This window comes from Cydia amplana, chromosome 5, assembly GCF_948474715.1.
Source record: "Cydia amplana chromosome 5, ilCydAmpl1.1, whole genome shotgun sequence".
Lineage (NCBI taxonomy): Eukaryota > Metazoa > Arthropoda > Insecta > Lepidoptera > Tortricidae > Cydia > Cydia amplana.
In genome coordinates, this window is record NC_086073.1 from 18,614,996 (window position 1) to 18,641,563 (window position 26,568).

The following is a 26,568-nucleotide window of genomic DNA, read 5'->3' on the forward strand; positions in this document are numbered from 1 at the left end:
TAGATTGAAACGGAGTGTACATTGTAATGTACGTTGGGCCTTACGAGGTTGAAGTGCGGTGAAGGAATATAATTTCAATTTTCAATTTCAAATGAAGTTATACTTCTTTATTATTTCTTAATCTGTCCTTGATTAATTTTAATTTTAGGAAATTTTATTACAAAAAAAAAATTTAGTCAAAATTTTTATTCATAATTTAGTTACTTAAGTAAATAATGATAGTTACTAGGGATCCTCTTTTTAACTGATATTAAACTTGTCTTTGACGTGATAAGTATCTGTGATAATTTAATATTTGTACTAATACAAAAAAATTCCAGTTTTTATACAGTAATCGTCACATTTTATAGTCTGTGCGGAAAGAGAAGAGTCGTGGAATATATTGGACCCCATACATTCCACGACTCTTTCCGCACATACCTATTTTCAGCCTATTTTGGCTATAAGAGTTTTCACGTGTCGAACATAAAAATTAAACTGTCTTGTATAAGGCCCCAGTACACAATGGGCCATCGCCGGCCACTCCAAGGGACGCATTTATGCGTTAGAGGGAGCAAGTGATATTGCTATCTCATTCTACCGCATGGCTGCGTCCCTTGGAGTGGCCGGGGATGGCCCATTGTGTACTGGGGCCTTTAGACGACATTATGCACATAAAAGTCGGTTTACATTTCAAGTGGCTATGCTATACCCACTGACAATCCAACCTCTAGACTGAGCTTAAGCCAATTCTTTCATGAAACCGATGCTGCCAAAAATACGGGGGTGCGGGGAGACGCGGTGAGCGAATCCCGTGCCGTCATTGGTCCGTTCAAAGACACGGACCAATCACGGCACGGGATTGACTCGAAGATGGAGTAACCGTATGTGTGGCAGAGGGGGTAGCGCGACTATGCTATGTCTAGAGGTTGGATTGTCTGTGGCTATACCATTCGTTCTTAATAGCTGTAACAGACGGGCGTGCCGGACCACGACCCTGGTCCGGCCTGATCGATCGTGTGTAAGGTGGGCCGTCGTACCTTCGTTAAGGTCGCAGCTATAAGAGTGAGAAACATATATTTTGACCGGAACAAGGTCGCGGTCTTGTACGCCCGTCTGTTAAGGCTTTAAGGCAGATTAAAGCGAGACAGACTAAATGGAAAAATTGTATACGATGTATTCATTTAACTTCGAAAATGTACTCTAATGTGATGAAATTACGGGTAATTATAGAAATTACCCGACATTTTGTAGTATTCGGATTTATCTGTAATATTATACTATTATTTTTTTATTGCCTTATCAATTTTCGATCCTCAAAATTATTCCACATTTTTTCACAAAAGACAATATTTATATTATTTCCATGAAATGGGATCAAAAGAAATAGAATCAACGGTTTAGTGTAGGTATTTTAAAATTTAAGAGGTCCCTGAAGTCTTCGAATTGATGTTGTAAGTGTTTTAAAGCAATAATTGTTTTAAATAATAAATGTCTATATATATCAAAACATGTTTTTTTTTTGTTTACCTTGTTAATCCCGTATTCAAAACGAGATACAATTCTATAAGTTGTTATGCATTTTAACTCTGACACTATAAGTGAGCGTTTTCCAAAAAAAGTGTACATTTCATTCATGTCTTCAAAATATTGACTTCTTGGGCTCATTTTACTCAGAATCATTTGTACATTCACGCCTCATACATGAAAAAATGTGTCCCAAAATTTTGTATGAAAAATTTTTTTTCCAGTGCGTCACGTTCATACAAATAAAAAAAAATTTCATACAAGAATGTGACGATCAGGAAAGGAAATTTTTGGACACATTTTTTTATGTATGAGGCGTGAATGTACAAATGATTCTGAGTAAAATTACTTTACTTTTACTTTTTTTGAAAAACGCTCAAGTATCAATTTGATTAGCCATTTGGCCAATTTGTTATCCAGTCATCAATGTCATGTTTTCGGGACAATTTTTTGTACTATAAAGCCCCCTCCACACTCCTGTGCCAACTTAGAAATCGCCTCGACACTCGCGTTCGCAGCTTCGCGATTCACGCACATTGTCTGGGCTATAACTGCGAAAATCGAAGTTCGTCAATTGCGGGCATTTTTCTCTGTCACTCTCATTACGTCTTGATGAGAGTGAAAGAGAAAGATCCCCGCAATTTGCGAATTTCGGTTTCGGCGGTAGGCTCTCTGGAGGGGGATATGGGTGCAACGCACCAAGGTCGCGGTGCGGTGCGATAGTGTGTTACCACTTTCATACTCGCTGAAATTAAAAGCCGTATCACACTACCGCACCGTGACCTTGGTGTGGTGCGGTAGTTTAATAGGGGTTGGATGAAAACAAGAGTACCACAATGATAACGGAATATATTTAGACAGAGAACTGGTAGAGGCTGGCGCGCTCGCACGGGCCGCGGCGCGCCGTGCTGCCGCAGCACGACCAGTGCCGCGCGCCCGGGTGCCCCGCGTGCCCGTGCCCGCAACCTGGAAGAAGGGGGTGTAATGTGGTAAATGTCCACTTTTAGTGTTTAGCAGTAACGCTTTGGTTTACGGCGACATAAACGCATATTGCTTGTGTCAGCGCAACCTAACGTGTATAAAACAATAGGCGTTTAGAGAATAAACGTTCAGAATGTTCTTATACTATCACTCATAAGGTGTTTGACTTCCACTAACTCCTCACCCGACTCTGCTCGTCAATATACTTGCCATAGAAGAAACTTATAATATCTGATGGCGACCTTGCCAGGATTCACTGATTCATTCATTTTCACTGTATTGCACTCTGGGTGCTGCAGAGGATGCATAATCTTCAATATACAGCGAAAAAACAGTAAAGGCATTTATTTGTGCGATGAGCACAGATTGTTCCTGAGTCATGGTTGTTTTATATGTATTTAAGTATTTGTATATTATATATATCGTTGTCTGAGTACCCACAACACAAGCTTTGTTGAGCTTACCGTGGGGCTTAGTCAATTTGTGTAATAATGTCCTATAATATTATTTATTCATTAAAAAAAAAAAAGAAATTATTCGCATATTCCAGCGATAGATATGTCTATGTCTGGATTTCCGTTCACTGATGATGTCTGGTTGTTCTAAACAACCTGACATAGACAATTTCAATATTCCAGTTTTTAACTTGAGAAAATGTCAGCCAGACTGTTTAAAACTTTACTAATGAATTTTTATCTGTGTAGTCTTACTATCTGACTGTAGTCTGGCAACACTGGTATAATTGCCGCGGAAAAGTCCCGGATAACAGTTATAGGCTGACCACAGACGCGACGGAATTCCCGACTGTCAGACTGAACTGTCAGATTTTTCAAATCTTTCGGTTCTCTCGCTTTATTTGCCAATAGTCTTATTATAAACTGAAATAAGTGTCATATATTAGGAAAAAGTGACCCAGGCTGGAATCGAGCCAGCGTCCTCTGCTATCGCGGCAGGTGCCTGTTGCCATTCGGCCACCGGGCCACAGCGGCATAGGTCGAATTTTTCCAAGTATATGCACTTCTTACTGAAGCCTTATGGCGCCCCCTGGTTCGACCTTCTAACTGGATCATCTCAGGTGGTCTCTGGGTGTTATTATACCTCTATAGCCAGGCATGTGTCCGGGGCAGGCGCAGTGCGCGTCGCGGCGGCCGCCGGACGAGCAGAAGGAACAACAGTGGAACTGCCCCGAGTGTGGCTGGCATGCGCGCGCGGCGCATTGGAACGGGCTGCCCTGGGAACATGAGCAGAATATAGATCCCAAGATCCTTGAAGGATATTTCACAAGCATTGGACTATAGTCTGACAAAAAAGAGTACAAATTAAAAAGTGGCAACACTGTAGTGTCGTCCCGTTTTTCTGAAGCCCCGTCCACTCTCGCGTTCGCGATTCTCGCACGAGTGTGGAGGGGGCTTTAGATTATTTGAAAGGAACGACACTACAGTATTGCCACTTATTAATTTCTACTCTTTTTTGCTAGACTATAGGAAGGTTTATTTAAAGAAGGGTTTTATAAGCCAACAGGTGCGGGACTATTAATAACATCACGAAACAAATAACACATCCATACATAAAGAGCTGAGTGACGTTTACATACTAGCCCGTTGTTTCAGTTGGAGGAAGACAGAGAGTCAAATCGCTGTATTGAATGACTTGAAAGCCACGTACCTAAGCCATGACAGCTTGGTACCCCTTGGAGTAGGAAACGGTTGATTAAGTCAATAAAATTTGAATTTTAACCAACAAGTTATTGTCATTTCAACAAATCAGATATGAATTATTGCCACCTGAAGAGATAAGCTTGTCGTTGACCATAATTGAGAAGAGATACGTGTAGTGTAGTACGCGGAGCACTGCACTTTCCGTCTCCGCGTTCTGTGGGTCTACCGCGAAAACCGAAATTCGCAAATTGCGGGGATCTTTCTCTTTTACTCCATTGAAGGCGTAATTAGAATGACAGAGCAAAATGCCCGCAATTTGCGAACTTCGATTTTCGCGGTTATAGCCCTGATAACTTGAACGATATCGAAAGCTCGGTAGATATTTACCTTAACAGGCTTGTTGTTGACTGTAACAGCCAAGAGATACGCCCCTGGGCTGGGCGGGGTGACAGTGAGGGAGTAAACACCATCGCCCCTGTCAGAGATTCGCGCGCTTTGTGGCCGTGCGCTCGAGTCGCTGCGCCGGAAGTAGCCGGCTACCTGCAGAAATGGCACTGGATTAATACAGTCGCCTTTATAAAGTGGCATCCACTTTTTATACACGTAAAAACTATATTCAGATTTTCCAGGAAATTGAAAATTGAGCATGCAAATTTTGGATATGAGCCCAATGTAACTAAGCACTATCAATATGAGTTCTACCTCACACTTCTTATGATCTGATTTAATCAGAACCGTTAGAGAAGCTCTGAATTCAGAAATGTCTGCAGTGACCTTAATCGTGTAAGGAGACGCTTACACGTACTTACCTGTTCCCCTCCACACCAGATGCGTTCCCCGCTGTTGTCTCGTAGCTCTAGCACAGCCTCATGCGGACAATCAACTCGGAGATCTTGGAAACCTGTTGGCAAAACATAAAAAAATGTATTTTAACAAAGTAAGAGTTTCTTACACCTTTCTTAATAGTAACTGATGAGCGATAGCGGTTATTGCGGCATCTCTCTCGTCAGTTTCTAATTTCAGAAAGGTTTAAACAAGCTCTTAAAACTTAAAATCTCATCAAGTCCAAAATATCAATAGATTTTTTCGTCGTCTAGTTTTCAGTCTGGGTAAGGTTAAGGCGGTGCTAAAAGCCGTCTCCTGGCTTCTTCAAGAGGAAAAGTTGCATGATGAGAGAGATATAGTTTGTCAAAGGACTGTCTCATTTCAAACATAGACAGAAATAATCATACTATCTTTGTCTTACACTAGTACTAGCACCCAAAAGAAAAGGATGAGTATAGTTTTCTTTGTTCCTATTTACTAACAAATTGGTTTAACCACCTTAGGTTTAAGCCATATCCAGACGAGCTGGGCAAATCGACCGATTTGATCAGGAAAATAACTGGCGCCAATCTCGTCTAGCGTCCACACGTACACAATTTAATCACCAATTTGCATTCCATAGACACTTACTTCGAAAATTGTCATTTTTGTGTCCGCACCGCACCTGCTGATTTGATCGGGGAATCAAATTAGCGTTTGCGTCCGCACGGCCTGATTTGATCGGACAATTTCATCAGATTGGCGAATCATTTTCTCGTCTGGACTCCACTTTATATACTTACCTTCAGTATTGACAACGCAACGGTCAGGATCAGCGGCCTGCGTCAACAGCCGGCCGACGAGCGTGGCGTCGTGCGTGGCGGGCGCGGTCGGTGCCAGCCGCAGCTCCAGCCGCGGCGGCGACGGGGGCAGCTCCGTCAGCCGCTCTAACCTGCGCAGCACCGAGCCGTGCAGGGAGAGTAGCTCGTGGGAACGCGCGGATGACAGAAGCTAGGACGAATTACTTTTAAATTCTGTGTTCTTACTTATTTAATGGGCCAAATGGACAAATATAGCTTGCTGAAACGGATATTCGACGACATTTAGATTGAATAATTAAAAATATAGTCTGTTCTTCTTTTTGTATTAAACATAATATTTTTTTATATGTCTCTGAACTTTCAGGATCTGAATTTGATCTGAATTCAGATTTCAGATGCCTTGCATGAGTGTGATCGAGTGATTGTATCAGTAATTTTGAACGTAACCCGGTTGAATGACAGCTGTCACTGTCAGTTGGTCGAAAAAAAAATATCGATTATCACAAGAGTTCACGATCTCACAGACGTATAATAACAATATTTACGATTTTATTCCCGTAAATTTAATTACATTGCTTTAAGAAGTTGTGAAAATGCATTTTTATAACGTAAGTTCAAGGCACTAGAAGTATTGTTCGTTTTAATCTTGTAAACTTCAAATACATATCACTCCAAAATCGTCCAATTTCCGAAATGGGATCTGTTTTTGATTACCCGATTTAAATAAGTTGACTACATGGAAATGGAAGAAACGCCATTAAACCATCAAGCACATATACAAAATCAAACGCAAAATATTAAAGAAAAAGAAGGCCGTTTGAATCCAGAGTTTGATCAACAATGGAAGAAAAATTTCGGAGTTGAAACTGAAGTAGTATATGTGAAAGTGGACCCTATGGCTGTTAATGTAGAGAGTGGGGTTTCAAACCAGCAAGTCCAATGTGAACCGCAGGAACCAAGCATGTTTCAGCGAGTGGATGCTCCCAGTAAGTAATACTTCTTTATTAATTAAATAATACTACGCAATAATGAGTGGTGCTACTATTTTCCGAAAATCGTTTTTTCCTAGGTGCGATTTCTGCCATTCGCAAATTTTACCACTTTTTAATTTCTCAATAGGTTCCTTTCCCGATAGCATCTCTAACCAATTCGCATATTTTCCTATATATTTATTTTTCAATAGATTATTTCCCTAACAGGATTTCTAACCATTCGCATAATTTCCCGCTATATTTCATTTGTTTTCAATCACTAAAGAGTGTCATTTGACAGAGCCTAGTTAGGTACGACGACGAGTGAAGCGAGGAGGAGTGTGTTAGGTGAACTGCAACCAAAACAGTGCGCGAAGCCGAGCGTGCGAAGCGAGCGTGCTGCGGCAGCGGCCGGCGAGCGCCAGAACCAACATATTTTATTGAACAATATTGATTTACATTACAGATAATAAGAAAAGTTATCCAAACTATTCAAATGGTTTGAAAACGTATCAGGAAAATAATGCGAATGGAAATATTGCTTCCAGTAAAATTCGATTTTCGGGAAATAATCGCTACTCTCGCAATAATGTATTCTAATGGTCTGATAACCTGAAAAGAATTGGTGGAGATAACTGGATGCAAATGACAAGGGATCAAAGTTAATGGAAACCTCCACAGGAGGCCTAAGTCAAAGGCTGAGTTGAAGCTGCTGTAACCTAATTGCTTGTAACCAAATTATTTGTAAACTTCAGTAATAAAGGCTATTTTTGCAAGATTTTATTTAACTTGCATTGTTTGTTTGTAACATGTTTAAATTAGACCCACTTACCATTATCCAATTGAGCTGAAACTTCACAATTCACATACATATGTAAGTCTGGTGACAATGCAATATTATGGTACCAACCGGCTGATCTGATGATGGAGACAGGAGGTGGCCATAGGAACTCTGCGATAAAACCAACCAAATTGTGTTTGCGTTTGTTTCTTGTCTCAATGAGTACTAGTTGCCTGTTCCAACAAAAGTATAGTCAGCGATAATAGCTTGTATCAAAAATGAAAATTCACCCTATTCAATGTTTGTTTATAAATACATTGTTTGTTATTATTTGATAGGTATGATTAAAAATTATTGTATAATTGTTTTAGCTTTGTCACAACTGGATATTAGTCAGATTTTAAACAATTCTGATTATGAAGATGACTCCTCCGTAGACGGTTATGACTCCAAATTTCGTGAGCATGAAACTGATGGCTCAAGTGAAGATTACAGATCTGATGAAGACCAGGATGACGAAGGAATGGAAGAACGGAACCATCTTTGGATGGGACATACTTACATGGACAATATAAATCATTCAGGGTATAAAGCAAATGAGCCTAGAAGTTCTCAAACTTTGAGAACCTGGCATAGAACAAAATTTACTCCAACTAAACCAAACCTGCACCAACCAGCGTACCTTCCAAATATGTGTTCAAGTTCCAAGGATGCTGTAGAATATTTCAATGAATACTTCGATGACACACTGTTTGATACAATAGTTAAGAAAACGAATCAAACGGCCTTGCAAAAACAAGCTAAACCACTGAACTTCACAAGAGTTGAGTGTAAAACCTTTTTTGGTATATTAATAACAATGTCTTGCATAACTTATCCTAAAATCAGGATGTATTGGAACCGAAAATGGGCTATAGATATCATAGCAAAAGCTATGGCGCGAAATCGCTTTTCAACATTGAGACAATCTTTAAAATTAGTGTTTGATAACGATGTGACTGAGGAAATGAGGGCTGCAGATCATTTGTGGAAAGTACGTCCGATAATAAATAGAGTTCTAGAAGGATGCCATAGGCAGGAGAGACAACAGAATATTGCAATTGATGAAATGATAATTCCCTTAAAAGGAACCTCTCCGATCAAACAGTACTGCCCAAATAAACCTAATCCCACCGGCATCAAAATTGTAGTCCTTGTAAATCCAAACGGTATGATATGCGACTTTGTGACATACCAAGGTGAAAATAACTTGGCTGAAGAAATAGTGCTGTTTTTGACAAGAACACTTGTGCCGGGACATGTTCTTTATTTTAATCGGTATTTCACAACAGTCGAATTGGCTAAAGAACTAAACAAAAATGGCTTCAAATGTGTCGGAGCAATCAGGAAAAGTCGTCTGCCCAAAGAAGTAAAATCGGAGATGATCAGTGACAAAACATTAGCGACGAAACAGGGAAGCCACGATGTACTAGTCAGTTCAGATGGTGAGATCGCAATAACCAAGTGGCATGATACTAAGTCGTCATTATATTTGTCCACGATATATGCGGCCGAAAGCATTGGTATACGTAAACGTTATGACAGGAAGAAACGCCGTACTGTACCGATACCAAGACCAGAAGTGGCCAGGGAATACAGGTCTAACATGAGCGGTGTCAATCTCACCGAAAGACTACTAGCTTCCTGTTACTCTAAGATAAGAATGAACAAGTGGACCTTACGCTTCATCCACCATTTCATTGACTTGGCCGTCTCTAATTCATGGATAAAGTATAAGAAAGAAATGCAGACGCTACAAGTTTCAGGACACAAAATATACCAATTGTGGGAATTTAAGAGGCTCATTGGCGAGCAGTTGATAGAATCTAGTTTAAATACTAATTCTGATGGAGAGGGTGAAGAAAGTTACGGTGCCAATAGAAGAGTGTGGCGCCCTTTGGCACCGTTGCCATCTAAAGTGAAAAGGACACAAGGAAGTGCGCATATGCCAGAAGTGGGTACTGTGCAACGTTGCAGAAATAGGGGTTGTGAAATGAAAACCACTATCAGTTGTGTAACGTGTAACATGCATCTCTGTCTCACTCGTAAGAGAAATTGTTTTAAACAATTTCATACAGACGGGAGCTGTTAAATGATCTCATTAACTAAGGTCAATACGGATAAGTGTGGCTGCGGGGTAAGACCTTCACATTGGGGTCTGTCTACACATTGGTTAGTGTCTATTGCGAGTTCATACATTTGCTATATTTAGTGGCAAATGTATGAACTCGCAACAAACACTAATCAATGTGTAAACAGGTCCCAATATAAAGGCCAGCTGCCACACTGGGCCAGTTTGCCTTATAGTGATTTTTTATTTCGAATTATTAAGAAGGATTGTTTTCATTTCAAAGAGAAGATTATTTTAATAAGAATTAACAGTTTCAGTAAAAGTTGATAACCTACTGCTATGTGTTACAATTTTGTAATAAATGGTTTGAGTTGGTAACGATGTTGTTTGTATTATTACTTCAACACTAGAACACTGATGGGGGCTTTTGCATATGCCAGTAATTCAGTATAGACTTGTCAAAAAGAAACGTTATTTCACGCAAAGTATGTACTAATATTAGGACCGCGTGGGACGCTAGAGGTTTAAAACAAACAAATTTACGGAATAATCTCAATTCTATTAGCATTAGCATCAAAAGGCATTCTCAAAACACAATTTACCCGTGCGAAAGAATAAATGAAGGCACCATCAAACGTTCCACGTAGGAGAGAAACCATACCCGTGCGAAACATGTAAAATGCAACTTGATTGCCTTATCTACATCATAGAGAAATATAGTAAGACAAGAGTGCTCACTCCATACATCAGTTCAGACTATTAATTTCAGTGTCTACATCTAGCATCGAGTAGCGGAACTATCAGTACTGCTACTTGACAATAGATGTAGCACCGACCGGAAAGTCTTATCTCAACAGCATAAGACTTTCCGGTCGGCGCTACATCTATTGTCAAGTAGCAGTACTGATAGTTCCGCTACTCGGTGCTAATAGTCTTTTTGGTACTAAAACTGATGTATGGAGTGAGCACTCTATGTATTTTTTTCTCTATGTCTACATCGTCACAAGTGTGAACTGACCTCTTCAGCGAACTCGACCGCCTCGTGCGCGTGTTGGTCGCGCTGCGCAAGCGCGCGCGCCTGCTCCCCCACGCGCTGCGCGTGCCGTGCGCGCGCGCGCGCCGCCGCGCCCGCTAGAGCGCGCACGTGCGCCTCCACCGCCGACAGGTACTGTGCCCCCCAGGTTTGGACTTCTTCTTCTACGCGGGCGGCTTGGCTCTGAATAAACGTATGTAGACAACTATAGGTAAGCAAGGTGCATGCCTAACCTACATAGAAACATCACTTTTCTTTTAAGTAATTCGGTTTTCCTCGATTAGTACCTACTTCTTTAATTTCCTTTACTTTTCTGGTTCGAGCTCATATCTATTTATTTATGATATATATTGAGTATTTATTTATTTATTTTATTTAGGTTATATTTATATATGTACGCTTTATTTTTATTTATTTAAGTATTTCTATTTATGTGTATATATATTATTTGTAGCAATGTGTATTCAAAACTTGCATTTCATTAATTTTAGTGATTGTACACTATTGTTTTTGTTTGTCATTCATCGTTACTTCTGTTTTGTTTTATTCGTTTCCTCAAAGGTTAACTGGAAGAGATCCCATACAGTGATAAGTTCTCCTTTGTTGTATTTAATTTACTCTGTAACTATGTTTCTCGTGTTTTTATTTCCATGTGCAATAAAGTATATACATACATACATACATACTTTTCTATTGTAGTGTGTGCTACGCCTTACCCTCACACGTACTATATAAGCTCGTACACTATGTTATTCTAGACATTATAGACCTATACTCCAACCGAGTAGTTTCATTTAACGTCCAACATTACATGGCGACCCTGCCAGTGCGGCCTTGTGCTGCACAGACGTCGAGAAGAAGAGTAAAAATTGAACATAAGTGATATAAAGGACACAATAATAGAAATAATTACATAATAGTAGACAAAATTGGTTGTTACAGATGTTCTGTGGAGAGCCACTACCTTCTCTTAATCACACGCCAGCCGGGTAAGTAGGTTGTCCTGTTGTCACCAGCTGCCAAACTCAAATTTCCCTCTAATGTACTATATACCCACACCCATCATCGAGGTACATCAGAACCTGACTCAGTGCATGCATCATGCATTACATCGTTCAAGATCATAATTCCTTTATCATCACGTCGAAATGCCTGACATTGTGCTGCGGCAGGGATATCGATTTGCCGAGCCTGCAGGGTATGCATTCTTGTCCGTTAGATGTTCTCAGGGCGCATTAGTCATGCTATGCATCCTGTAGAATTAACTCTAATAAAACAGCCTACTCACATCGACTTGTTGAGCCTGGAGGTTCAGCATCCTCGTCGCCCGATCCACGTTCTCAGGCACCAGCCTGGCGCGATCACAGGCGTCTTGCAGGAGCCGTGCGCGCTCCGCCGCCGCCCGAGCCGCGTTGGCCAACGCGTGCCCAGAGTGGGAGATCAGGCAGCAATCGCGGCACACTACCTACAGGAAAACAAAAAGAATCAAGAAAGAATATATTGATCGAAATTCCATTATGTAGTATAATTGGTAATATTTTCCTTAGAAAAAAAGAACTATAGGTACCTACTCTTAAAACTAAACACTACCTACTACTTAATCTTAATCTAAACTAACAAGTACTAAACCTATTCACAAAATTCGCCCTGCGCCCATCCAGACGCAAAGGGCCAGCCCATCACGCTCGCCGCGTTGCCACGTTGAACCGCGATGGAAAACCTTTGCATGAGAAACGACCCGGAACGAGGATCATGACCACTCTCTCTCAAACGCCTGCCCACTTCCCCAATAAAAGTCTTTGCCTCAGCGCACCAACAGCCAGTGGTTTCCACCAGGGATGTTACAGAGCTCCGTTTCCGTTTCCGTTAAGTCGGAACTTCCGTTTGGTATTACACATCCGTTTCTGTTCCGGTTCCGTTACTTTTGAAACGGAAGTTATATCGGATGTCAATGCTTAGCGCGGCAGCGGGACATGAGCGGTGTACATCAAAAACAAACAGGTTTATACCAGTCATTCGCTCATAGCCCCGCTTGCCACGTGCTGCAGTAATTACATGTTCTGGTTTATTCGTGTTTTCGTATTTAAGGTACCTATTCGTATGTGTAGTGTTGTGTAATGTATACCTACTGATAGTACTGACTCAGGCTCCGGTTCTGGTTCCGGTTCCGTTTTCGGTTCCGATTCCGTTTCTGGTTCCGATAAACTAAATTTAAAACATCTGGTTCCGCTTTCGGTTCCGATAAAACCACATCCGTTACATCCCTGGTTTCCACAGCAAGAGGGACAAACAAGTAGTTCTCCAATACTGCATAAATTATTTTTCCCGCTTCCGAGCCGCCGCTAACTCAGCCGCTGCCCCTGCCGAACGCACAGTGCGGCTAACATGCGAAGCGGCAAAAGTGTTGACGCACGAGGCGTCCCACAACAGACATCTCCTTAGGATCCTCATCATTTTCCTTAGGATATCCACTTATCCGAATTGGCCTTGAAAGATGCTCGGTAAATAAACAAATGGTAGCTTTAAGATTACTTAACGCCTATGGATAGGGTGGCAGCAGGTGAACCAAGCTCTTCAAAACCAAAGCATATGAAGAAAAACGCTTTTAACATAATGGATGATATATGGACTGAAAGAAATACTTATGACAACATGTGGCCAATTTACGTAACTTTCTTCAGATTCTAACTTTCGTTACCTGCTGGCAAGTAGCGCAGTATACGCAGAGTTCTGCACGATGCTGGCTGCAGAGCGTCGCAGGGGTCTGTAGGGGCTGTAGAGCGTGTCGGGCCGTGGTCTTCTGGCGGCTGTGGGCCTCGCCGCAGGACTCGCAGACGCTGACGAGGCACTGGTCGCAGCGGCTTTGGGCCTGTCAAGAAAAATGTTTGGAATGTTTTTTATAAATCATGAATGAATGCGCCAAACTGATGGATACCGCTAAATTAGGTGCATACTGCAGGGATGGAATTGATACTCGTAACTGAAAAAGTCGAAATTTTTGTCCAAGGATCGTTCAAAGCTCATCAAAACATAAATCTACATACGGTTGACACTGGATAAGATGCTAGCCAATAAGTTGCGTAGTATAGGTACAATACAATTTACTCCAATACTGACTGATCGCTCCTCTACACGATGGGCCAACGTGCAACGCCGGCCACTCCAAGGGACGCAGCCATGCGGTAGAATGAGATAGCAATATCACTTGCTCCCTCAACGCATAAATGCGTCCCTTGGAGTGGCCGGCGTTGGCCCATCGTGTAGAGGAGCCATGAAGTAAATATTTTTGAAATATCCATGAAACTTGCATGTATGTTCCCTTTTCTCGCTTTGTTATTACAAAGGATGAAACAGCGAGTGACAATCTCCGTAAATAGATTCCAACAATGCATTTAAATCTTTCCACAGATTTGGAAGGAACAGAATTAAATGTAGCATATCGTAACAAATGCGAGCTTTTGGTAATGACTTTGTATCGGAATCGAAGCGAATCGATGCGCCTTAGTTGACACATGTGTTGTTTCTTAAAATAAACGGTTATCTTTGAGATTGGAGTTAATGTGGTTTTGGTTTTGTTTATTTTTGGGTTGGCATTTGACCTGTTGCGAGCTGTAGATGTGATTCATGAGTGATCGAATCATACACAGATCGCACAGGCAGGCAGGCACGTTAGCGATTGGTATGTTGTCTACGTGCGGGACATGGGTGACGTCATTGCCAAGCTTAAAAGTGGAGTTGAGCTGGACATGTTGCTAGGCAGAGTGGTGGCAGGTGGACCAAAATGTTGACGGATTGGTGGCCGCTTTCGGATGAAAGAAGCGCCTGGCGTCCGTTGGCACGTTGATGACGTTCGAAATATCGCGGGGAACTTTTGTATGAAACTAGCACAGGACCGGGACAAGTGGTGTACACGAAGAGAGGCCTATGCTGAGCAGTGGGCGACCGAAGGCTAAAAGGATGATGATGATGATGATGTTGTCTTCGGGGTCTTACCTTATTATCACAGTTGCACAGGTCGCACAGCACGCTAGCTCGGATCTCGCCCGCCATTTTCCGTAGCAGAACATAGTTGAGGGGCAATGCCGATACCCCGCCAAGGGGAAGTTGGGTTTCCTGCGCGCATGTCGGGCAGATAATGAGCTGGACGCTCTTGCCTGATATCTGGAAGACAAAATTGTTTGTGTGATCGTTTAAAATTTTCACTGTAGGTTATTTCTTAGCTAGGGCAGTCTTTATTAGTTTAGTTACCTAAGTCTAGATATTCCCTAAATAGTTGATGCCCGTTTGTTTTACTGGAGTTTTCAAATTTTTTACGAGATAATTATGTTATATAGAGCCCGATTCTGATTTAACAATTTGATATGGGGTTTGATACGAGCTTGAAGAACGCTCCGCTCACGCTGATTGGTTGGTGCATTTGAAATTAAGTGAAACTCGTGAGTAAGATTCGCGCCATCACCAAGACGATGGTCAAGGTCGCATCAAAATCATAACAAATTGTTAAATTACACACAGGATATGTAGGCGTTTTTTGCTACCACGGCCAGATATAAGTATTTTGCCGATAGCACCCATTCCCAATTATTATTTAAATGTAAATAGTCAGAGGGGCTACCGCGAAAACCGAAATTCGCAAATCGCGGGCATCTTTCTCTTTTACTCCAATGAAGGAGTAATTAGAGCGACAGAGAAAGATGCCCGCAAGCTTGGAGATACATTGTCAATGCCTCCTGGGCTTTAACCGCGAAAATCGAAGTTCGCAAATCGCGGACATCTTTCTCTGTCACTCTTATTAAGCCTTCATTGGAGTAAAAGAGAAAGATCACCGCAATTTTCGATTCCCCTGGCCCTCAGTCCCCTGGCATTCGCAATAAGTCGCGTTCCTGGCAAGTCAGAGAAAATTGAGCTTGATATACGAAGTATAGTCTTTTTGCGATTATTTAATATGAGGTGTAATGGTAAGAAAATAACCTTTCTGGTAAATAACCCGTATTTCCTATGCTTCTGTTCCCAGCTCGCATCGGAGTCCGAGCGCCGCGGGTCGCTCTCGTACCCGGAGCCTGCGGAGCCCCCGGACGAGCCGGGGTCTTGCTGGATTGAACCTGAAACAAGATGACAGCATTGACAGCCTCCCATGTAGAATCAAGTAATAAAATTATTACAGGGCGTCGAAAATGGCCTGAATCGCTTCGAGAAAAGGATGGTACGGCCGTGCCTATTTGTTTTGCTCGACTTGGCGGGGGCACTTCCGTGCCCCCAGATAATTCAGCCTACAATATACGTCCCACTGCTGGGCACAGGCCTCCTGTCATGTGTGAGAGGGCTATACGCTCCGCTGCCCCAATGCGTTTTGGGGGCTACATAAATGTTGACGCTTAGAATTAAAACATTTTATTTTCAGTAAATATACAAAAACATTGTATGTTTCCGTGGCCGGGACAACGCGAGGAAGATGATGATGATACAAAAACATTAACCTATAAAACTTAAAAACTAAATCTAAAAATAAGTAAAATTAATCTTTAAATAAATAACTAAAAACTAAATATAGCTGGTCAACCAAATCTTGTCAGTAAAATAAGGCGCGAATTTCAAATTTTCTATGGGACGATATCACTTCGCGCCTACATTTTTCAAATTTGCCGCCTTTTTCTACTGTCAAGATCTGGTTGACAAGGTATATATGTGGCGTGGTGCCGTAAATGCTGGCAGCATTAAACTGAAAATCGTAATTAGATTCCAAAAAAAGTAAGACAATGTTGCCACTGCAATAATTTGTTTGTAAAATAGTAAATTCCTTTTTATAAATAAACACGCTAAGATAATTTATTTATTGGTAATTTTACTCCTACGATTTAAGAAAGTAGTTTTATTTACTTATTTTTACATAAATACAAGACGCGCTAGTAAAAAGTGGCAACATTTGTCTTACTTTTTTTGGAATCTAATTACGATTTTCAGTTTAGATAGATAATCAGGTATAATAATGAGCCTTGACTTCATGGATACAAAATACGAATATCCCCCAGCGTGACTGTGACTGAATTAGTTATAAAAGCATTTCTCATCCATATGACACAATCGTCACCAATTTTAGCCGCGTATTATTAGCGCATGATTCAGTGAAGGTCAACGTATTTAGGTGCTCCACATCCGATGGTGTTGCCAATTCACTGACTCAGTGCGGAAGTCATTCCTCTTGAACAGATGGGGTTAGAGTTAGACCAAGATGTCCAAGATAAGTATGCAACGATTTTGATAGCAGCACGCAGTGCAAGTGTTATTTATGAACGATAGAGCCGAGGCGTCTGACATGTCATTTTCTATGACGGCTGATCGGTGATCGCGTGGTGCTTTCCATCAAAACCGAAGCGCCGGTAGCTCCGGCCCGGCCCCGGACCGGTCGAGCGTGAGTCATCCTTTTAGTCGGCAATATAGAGAGGTATCTTTGTTCGCTCCATGTCGGTTTGAGATCTAAGTGGCCCTGCAGTACACAATAAACCAATATAAGATCCGAATAAGATAAATTACTCTCATTTTGCAACACAAGTGTTTTCCATTCCAATCAGTTATTGCCGTCTGAGAGGATCTAAATTAGTATATTTAAAGAGTCATGAGAGCGTGACTCATACAATCAATGGGAATATAACAGAAACAGATGACCAGTTGAGCGATTATTTGTGTTATTATCTTATTTATACTCCTTTGAAGAGTTAAAAGTGATCTCAAAGAAATTGTTTAGATTAACTAAGATAGCATTTTTACCTTTCTTAGAAGTTCATAAATTGCCTGCCATTTACAGCTAGATTAATATGAATTAAAAAATATAAGTTAGTATACCAGCTTAAAATGTACTTAATGTTTTTACCCATTTTTAGGCTAGTGTAAACCTGGCCCACCCAAAACTCAGGGTATGACCATAAAATTCCACAGTGAAATTCCACAGCTATAGTTGAATGGACACATCCACAAAACAGAAACAGTTTTGTCTGTGCACACGTCCATCACATTACGCAACCGCAGCATAAACAAATGAACTTTCTATTTGTTTACAGTTTGCGTGTCACCCAGGAGGCGGGTATTTCTGGAACGCATTAGTATGTTCCGGTGATCTTGTAAGGCTAGTCACACTGCTGAAGCTGCGCGGAGCGTTAATGGTTTATTCTGCAGCAAGCTCATTCCCCTGGCTATAGGTTCCATCGTAGATAGGTACCTATTCGCATATTTCGCTCAGCAGTTATACACAGTAACCACAAGTGAGATGCTAATAAAGCTGCGTCTCCTGGGAGTTTGCGAATAGGTATGGCCAGGGGAATGAGATTTTTGTAGAATGACCTTGCAATTCTTACAAATAGCATTTCCCTTTCTTGAACTACATCTCCGCTCCGCTGCGACTCAGTGTACTTTAGTCACACAGCTCGGTATATGTGAATGGTAATATATATAGCGTTATAAAGTGTCATTCTATGGAACTTGCGAACTATGTAGACAAAAGTCACTAGTAATTCATAATTTTTGACAATTTCAATATGGCGGTTTGTTTACATAGTTAGCAAAGTTCTATAAAATGACACTTTACGAGTAGGTATAAATGATGGAGATTGAGGGAAAATTAAAGAACTTCGAAATAAAACAACGTAGCCTAATAATATTAGGCGTCTATAAATTGTGTAAGGTGTTTTTGAGGATTCTGTCGTAAGCTGTAGTGAGATTTGCTTCGACTCATTTTTGCTCGTAAGCCCAGATCTTTAGAAGAAATGTATCACACATTTGGGCATTTTCATTTATTAACGGCCGGTTAGCAATCGTCACAAAACTGACGGTCAATGTTAATCCCATACATTTTGTCAGGAATGTGACGGTTAGACGTTACTGAAACACGACTTAAGTCGCGCTCATTTAATGAACTGTCATACAAAGTCACCCATTTTAATTACTTCAGTGTGTGTCTCGTTGCGTGGATCGATCAGTGCTTGATCCGATTTAGCCCGGGAGCTAGGTCGCGTAGGGCTTCTGTCTCCGTTTAACTAGGTAAGGCGGTCTTCACATTGGTGTCGCAATCGCGGCGCCACGCCAGTATGATAACCGCCTAACGCAGCCTTACTCAACCTTTTTTTATGGGTCCTACAAATACGGTTTTGCCTTTAGCCCCGGGCTGCAAGTTGAATTTGATTTATTAAACGTGATCGGGTGGCAAGGATTTATAGTAGGATCACCTGGCGGGCCACCTAAAAACGCCCGGCGGGCCGCAGGTCTAACGTTTGTAACACGTTCACTGCCAGCGCGAGCTACGCGCTACGATCGTAGCCGATAACACGTGTGGCACTTTTGGGATAGCTACCTCAAGCGCAATAAACAGGCCCCGTAGACAACATGCCAAACGCTAACGCTCCGTAGCGAACGAAACGCAACTGTCACTGTCACACTGTGGAAGAATAGTCACACTATCGCACACTTGAGAGTGATAGCGAAGCGCAAGCAATTGTCACTTAGACTAGGCCAGCTGGACATAAGGTATACATTTTTTTAAATTTTTTGAACAAAATGTAGGAAAACACTGGGATGATGAAAAGTACCGGTCATCAATATCCAACGACTATATTTAGCAACAACTGCGTTTCATTGTATTCTAATAGCTCGTAATATATTAATGGCCGCTCCAGATGCGCTTTAAGGCTACTAGTCACTGCTATAAGCATATTTTATTAACATTATATAATTACCAGCACAAAAAGAGCTGTTAAATTTCCTCAGTTCATAACTTTGCCTACCAGGAAACAATTACGAAAGGGTTCTGTATAAGTTGGTTGGGGTCGGAATGAGTTAAAACTGTTAATGATTTGGCAAGAATCTGCGGTTGATATTTTGAATAACTAATGAGGTTTTCTGGAAAAAGATAGTCGTTATTTCTTAAGCAGATAGCATTTCATTTGTTTTTGAGTATCAGAAGAATTTAAGTTTTTAACCGACTTCTTGAAAACGGCTGGGACAATGTGGAAAATTATGTTTTATTGTCTTAGTGTAACAGGGTCCCGTTTTTATCCTTTGGGTACGGAACCCTAAAAAGCATCATTAATAAAGGGAACTGCTAGTGATGGCCATAAAATGATACCTAGCACTTTCCCATGTGCGTTCGTGCTCCAAATTGCAAGCGTACGTTATAATAGTCATAAGTTATTTATTTGCGGAAGATAGGGTTCACATACGGCTGTATATACTGTCGTGGGGTGAAGTGTTTAACCGTTTTCTGTCTGCTTGCAGGTAGTACAGGTATAGCTTCAGCCTCCTGCGGTATATATTATACCTTGTATATACACTGGATGTAAGATAAGCCGCTAAAGAGCTAGAAAGAGTTGCAGAGCTCTGCTAACTGTAGCAGAATCATGTTAGAAAGAGACAGATTACCTCCATCGATCTCGCTCCAGCCCTCTGCCTCTCCCTCTTGGGGTAGTCCTTGAAGGCATCGTGTGCAGAAGCTATGAAGACAGGCCAGAAGCCGTGGTTCTGCTAATTCCTTGCGGCACAGCCCGCAATTCCATTGTTTCAATTCGTGTTTCTTTCTTTCCTGGAGGAAAAAAAAAAAGATAAGGTAGGCTAAGCTAAGGCTAGGTAATCCTAATTAATAGTTAGAAAGCCGCACAAAACCGAAAATTTAAATAAATATTTAGGTACTACACCAGAGGGACAAGAGGGCCTTGCCAAGATGACAATCATTCATCGACAAACGCCAAACTTAAAGAAAAAGTTTTTGGCACAAATTTCATTTTTGGTACAAGCTTATATTATCGCTGACTGTACTTCTTTCCACAGGTAACTAATACTCATCAAGACAACTTCTAACAACCCCAAAACACAATTAGTTTGCAATGTTTTAACACAGAGCTCCCATGGCCACCTTCTGTCTCCATCATCAGACCAGCTCCATGTCATCATAATATTGCATTCTCATCCGATTTACATTGTATACAAAATTTCAGCTCAATCGGAAAGTGGGTCTTTAGCTTCCAAGTGTTGGTAAACATTTAGGTATCATCACGCGCCGCGATTGTTAAGGCAAAGCCATCATTAGGGTCCTAGCTAAATTGGTTGATCAATACTTGCCTACTATATATGGAATGACCAATTTAGCTATGTAGAACCCTAAATGTCATAACAATCACGGAGCGTGACTACGTGATATGGCATATGGCACTTGCTAATTATGTAAACAAAAGTCACTAGTAAATTCAGTAGATTGACATTCAGGGACAATTTTAATATGGCGGTTTGTTTACATAGTTAGCAAGTTCCATAGAATGACACTTTAGATACTAACAGGGGAAGTTAAATACTTATTCGTGAAAGCTTGTAAAAAAACTTGTAAATTATATCGGAATGCTACGAAAAATCACGTGACTATTTCCATACATCAGCCATTCTCAAAGTGTGTTCCGCGGAACCATAGGGTTCCGCGACACCCCTGCAGGGGTTCCGCAAGAATTTAGAATAATTTAGAATAATAAAATAAGCATAATTATTATGCATATTAATAAAAAAATACACTACTAATAACTATTGTTTTATTGTAGGGTTCCATCAAGTATTTCGCTTTCCAAAAGGGTTCCGTCAAAAAAAAAGATTGAGAACCGCTGCCATACATTATTAACGTATCGATTGATCTAAACTTTGTCAATTTGCAAAATTCGTTTTTCGCGGTAGCCCTCAGTTTACCTTAGGTCTAGCTTTACCTTCACTTCTTTGACGTCCTCGTAAGCCGACGTCCTCGGCGCGATGCTGTTGGGCCGTCGCAACGGGCTGTTGCCTGCACTAATGGAAGACTGGTCGAATGACTTCCGTTTGTCCTTCTTCCGCGTAAAACTGCCGAAGATGTACAGAATACGATCCACTTCCATTTCAGTGTGCGCAAAAATGTTTTGGAAACTTATTTATAAATAATACATAGTTAATTCATAATTTTTTTTTCTTTCTTAAAATCCGAGATTTAATTTCGCATACTTAAAATGCATGATTTAGATGTTTTTATTTTAGCGAGTTCGCTTTAAAATTTAAGGTATTTTTAGAAGTTACTAATTTTTCTTTCATAAATTTTAATAGACAATATAAAGATTTTTTTCAAATTTTTGCGGTTGGTAATTTTCTTTTTGTTTTTTTTTTAATGCCAATTTTTTAATTTTCGGATGTAATTTTGCCTGCTAAAATGAGTAAATACCAAACACTTATTCAAACTTGGTCCTTTCAGTTAGTTTTCGATCTATTTGTACTAAAAATAGCACAAACGTGCTTACTGCCGGCGCGGTGAGGGTGAACTAAACTGAACTAAACCCACGACTGAACAACGACTGTGTGTGTCCAGATTTGATTGATGTTTACAAATTTATGGACTGTAAGTTCGTGAAACTGTTTGTATATGTGTTAAAACTGTAGAGTTCAGAACAGCCATAAAACATTTGAAGTTAATTTAGTGTTTCTCACCCGGAACTTATTTAAACCAGAGACTCTCTTCAGTCTTCTTATTATTTATATCTCGTTAAGCAATAAGCATACGGTCCGCCTGATGGTAAGCGGTCATTGTAGTTGTAGCCTATGGCCGCCTGCAACTCTAGGGTTGTCACATGCGCCTTGTCGACCCTTTAAAAACCAATCTGCTTTAAACATTTTGGTCTTATGTTTATAATAACATTTTTCTACTCTCGTACTTTTATTTGTCATTTAAAGGGTCGTGCACACACCTTTAAAACCCTACCTTATAGTTGTCAAGACAAGTCTTTAGTCTATTCCCCAAAAAAGAATTTGTGCATACACGCAGTATCTTTTTGGCGATTTTACGATACTTCGTGTAATGACCACATAAAAAATATCGAATGAAATACAGTGTTGCCAACCTTATTTTAAATGTCATCTCTGACAAATAAGTGAACCATAGACATGTTTTTTTTTTATTTTATTCATTGTTTTCCCGCCCGTACCCTCCATTTTTGCTACTTCTTGAATTAAAAATATTTGTTAAATTTACAATTTTATTTCAAAATAAGTGCTTGGTCGTAGAAAAAGCATTGTATGCAACGTTGTTTAACTGAGTCAAAAAATACTCGTGGCGTCTTTATTAACAATTTTCGGCTTCGCCTCAAATTGTTACTCACGCCACTCGCCTTTTTTGACCTCTCTTAAACAACGGTTGCATAAAATACTATTTCATTTCAATTGTATCAAATTTATAAAGGTAGAAAATATATATAATGCTTTTAAATTTTAATTGCTCGAATTTCAAACAAACACTGCGTATGCGTTGTATTGTAAATAAAAAAATGTGTGAATACTTACAAGATATTGAAACAACAATTTTCTTTAAACTTGTGTTGTTGAGATAAATTAAATTCGGAAATGAGCAATGACTTTCAGTGTTAATAAATGAGTCTTAATTAAAGCCATGTCCCTATCTCCTCAGAGGGTAAAATATGAAGAAGCTAAAACGGTTAATTATAGTGTATTTTTGTAGAATCAACCGCCCCTGTCATTCCTCATTTCCTGACAATTTGAGGGGTTGTTTAAGATGTATGCGGTTCTGTTGAGATATCGTGTAAAAATATAACCATCAATTTAAGTTGTGACGTACGCAAGTTGTAGGTAACTTAGCGTAGGTATTTGAGTTAAACTATAGACATAGATAATTTTAGATTTGGGTCAAAAACGTTCAGGAAAACCTGCGACATCCTATGAAACCTGCGACATAGGTATTATGAAAGTCAACGATTTGGATACATTTTATTAAGGCTCTCATTTCATAGCATTAAAAAAACCGGCCAAGTGCGAGTCGGACTCGCGCACGGAGGGTTCCGCACCATCAACAAAAAATAGACCAAACAAGCAAAAAAACGGTCACCCATCCAAGTACTGACCCCGCCCGACGTTGCTTAACTTCGGTCAAAAATCACGTTTGTTGTATGGGAGCCCCACTTAAATCTTTATTTTATTCTGTTTTTAGTATTTGTTGTTATAGCGGCAACAGAAATACATCATCTGTGAAAATTTCAACTGTCTAGCTATCACGGTTCGTGAGATACAGCCTGGTGACAGACGGACGGACGGACGGACGGACGGACGGACAGCGGAGTCTTAGTAATAGGGTCCCGTTTTTACCCTTTGGGTACGGAACCCTAATAGAGGGTAAAAACATGCCTACAAGGATCTAGCAAGATTTTTTTTGGCTCTTATGGCAAAAAGGTGGAGGTTGGCGCTTGTTTGCTCTCATTCAAGTTATTTAGTCTGAATCGGCCTAAGGTGGCATTAATATTGGTATCATAATTTTAAGACATAAACACGCTTCCTAGTTTTTGCGTATATATTTTTTCAAGTTGTTATTGGCATATTTAAGCTTGTACAAAATACCTACAAAGTAAGTTTTTGAATAATTTCCACATCACATCTTTACAATTTGTAGGTACATCCACAATTTCCTGTTTTGCCGCTACTATCCCTAATTTTGCGTTTAATACATTTACAGTTTGCACGTGCGATGTTCAAACAACTCAAAAGGAATTCAACTCCCTATCGATCGTAAACTTGCTTGCGCGCATGTTATTTTGCATGTATTTCCGCAATTGAATTAGCCTTGTGTGTAGCAGGTTGGGCATGGGTTGGGGATTGAGGAGTACTGTACAGTCACCACACGGGATTGTTACGCCAATTAGGGTCCTAGCTAAATTGTTTCATACTTACGCTATGGAATGTCCAATTTAAGTAGAACCCGTAACAATCGCGTAGTGTGATGGTACAAGAGCTTTGGTAGAGATAGTAATTCTCATATATATCATTAAACAAATATTTTTAAACGTGATACGAGGCTAACCTACCTATAAGGCTAACTAGGAATAGTAGTAGTTAGTGTCATTCTATGCAACTTGCTAACTACTTATGTAAACAGTTACAAAAGGCACTAGTAAATTCATGTTTTTTGACAGTTTTAATATGGCATTTTGTTTACATAGTTAGCAAGTTCTATAGAATGACACTTTATACTTAAAAATACTAGAGATCTACTGAAACTCTATCTGTAGGTACATTTGGATTTATTTTGAATTGACTTATTACTCTTTTTAGCCAGGAAAAATAAATAAGTATAGTGTGGCAGTGGCAAGCCAACTGTGTTAGTAGGTAGTATAAAAAGAAAAGATGGCAAATTTTAAAAATGTAGGTGTGAAGGATCGATCGCCTATTTAAACCAATTTTGAATTTCGCGTCTTTTTCTACTAACAAATTGGTTTGCCAGACTTTTATATTAGTTTCCATAAACATTGAGATAATACAACCACAGACAAGAAATGGTTCAAAACAAAACACGATCTCAAAACACAATATTTACCAATGAAAAGACATCCCGCTATAAATACGCCATTACTAAACGGTGTATAAATATTTAGGCGTAATTCTTTTGTAGAAATAAATAGAGCGCTGGCCTAATTCTAACTGCAATGGCGGCAAGAATTGGCGGGAAAACGAATGTCAGTGCTATTTCGCGCGCGGCCGCAGGCCGTGATGGCGGATCGGAAACTGAAATACGAACGATGCGATTTACCTTTTAACGGTAAATTATTTGTTGACGCTTTGAAGTCAATTTTCAGAATCGTTCAATATTCAACAAAGTCTATGGAAATTACTGCGTTCAAAACAAAATTGATATACCTAAACAGCGGGCAATCTTAGATATTGTTGATAGAGTTAGACCAAGACAAGTCTGCAGCGATTTTGCTAGCCAAAGAGTACGAGCTTAAACGAATAACGCTCTATGCGCAGATAGTCCCCATACGGCTGAGCTGTCAAAAGTGAAGCCGAAACTCGATCGATGTGTGCGTGCGAGGCTCGTGTTTTACGCTCAGCAACACATACATATATACAAAAACGTATTGCCAGTATATAGATATTTCTCTCAAAGTGGGGTATTTTAACCACATCCTTAACACTTGGTTATTAATAATTTGTATGTGTGTAGATTTGATTTTGTAGCCAAAGCTTTTTATGTTCCTTTTAAGGATTTTTTGCACTTCTGTACTTTGTGAAATAAGTTTTCAATAAAAAATGGATACATTTTGACTATTTTTATTTAAAATGTGCATAAAATAATAAAAATAATACATAAATTGAAATAAAATAATGAAATACTTAAAAATAATTTTTTTTATGCAATTATACAAGGAACTTCAATTAAGCGTATTTATTTTAGAATGTAAACGTCATGTCTCATTTTGAGGAAAAAAAATCACTACACTGGCAACATTTATAAAAAATGGCGGCTGAAGAAACTTAGGATTTTTGTATTTACGATTACGTAAAAATATCATATTAAACTCGATACTTACGCGTGAAATGTAATGTCAGTTTGTTTGTTTTTATAATATGATGCGTTGTGACACCCATTCACTGCACAAACAACCATCTTTCGGGCGATTCTCAGAGATGACGTTCGGTGCCTGACTTCGGTGCCAATTATTTTTTTTTACTTATTTGATACGCGACTTTATTTCCTAAAATCTAGCCTTAATATAAAAAATATTGGTAGTGGAGGCCTCCATTAGAACCTTATAGTTTTTATGATATTTAAGATTTAAAAAACACCGAAATCATGTGCAGGCACTGAAGTCAATTTGCGTCACCGAATTCAAAAATGCTTACACATAAATCACACTTCAAATATATATCTAAATTATATTATAATTTATTCATATTTTTCATTCTTATTTGTTGATAAGCGATGTAGCGAGGTTATTGATATCGTAAGCTTAAATAAGTTTAATAAATAGTACCTTTGTTTACTCAAGATTTTAAAATAACCAAGTTACGGCTTATGAAACAACATCTCTAGAAGTTATCCCACAGACCCACACTAATTGACTATCCTCATATCATACA

At 39.8% G+C, this 26,568-nt stretch overlaps 2 protein-coding genes across 3 annotated transcripts; one reads left to right on the forward strand and one right to left on the reverse strand.

Annotated features, from left to right (window-relative positions):
- Positions 1 to 2,345: 2,345 nt before the first annotated feature.
- LOC134648325 (E3 ubiquitin-protein ligase TRIM45) lies at positions 2,346 to 25,243 on the reverse strand. 2 transcript variants are annotated; one of them, XM_063502831.1, is made up of 13 exons: positions 25,025 to 25,243; positions 21,393 to 21,522; positions 20,071 to 20,230; positions 15,637 to 15,767; positions 14,659 to 14,826; positions 13,364 to 13,534; positions 11,954 to 12,130; positions 10,651 to 10,848; positions 5,753 to 5,960; positions 4,955 to 5,046; positions 4,533 to 4,685; positions 3,586 to 3,718; positions 2,346 to 2,472 (listed from the first exon to the last, which is right to left on the reverse strand). In XM_063502831.1, the coding sequence occupies exons 1-13, from the start codon at positions 25,036 to 25,038 to the stop codon at positions 2,360 to 2,362; spliced, it is 1,848 nt and encodes a 615-aa protein (XP_063358901.1). In that variant the 5' UTR covers positions 25,039 to 25,243; the 3' UTR covers positions 2,346 to 2,359. The 2 variants fall into 2 exon arrangements, with proteins under 2 accessions (XP_063358901.1, XP_063358900.1); XM_063502830.1 differs by lacking the exon at positions 25,025 to 25,243 and having other exon boundaries at positions 21,393 to 21,587.
- LOC134648322 (piggyBac transposable element-derived protein 2-like) lies at positions 6,387 to 9,698 on the forward strand. The gene is made up of 2 exons (XM_063502824.1): positions 6,387 to 6,756; positions 7,894 to 9,698. The coding sequence occupies exons 1-2, from the start codon at positions 6,507 to 6,509 to the stop codon at positions 9,651 to 9,653; spliced, it is 2,010 nt and encodes a 669-aa protein (XP_063358894.1). The 5' UTR covers positions 6,387 to 6,506; the 3' UTR covers positions 9,654 to 9,698.
- Positions 25,244 to 26,568: the final 1,325 nt, after the last annotated feature.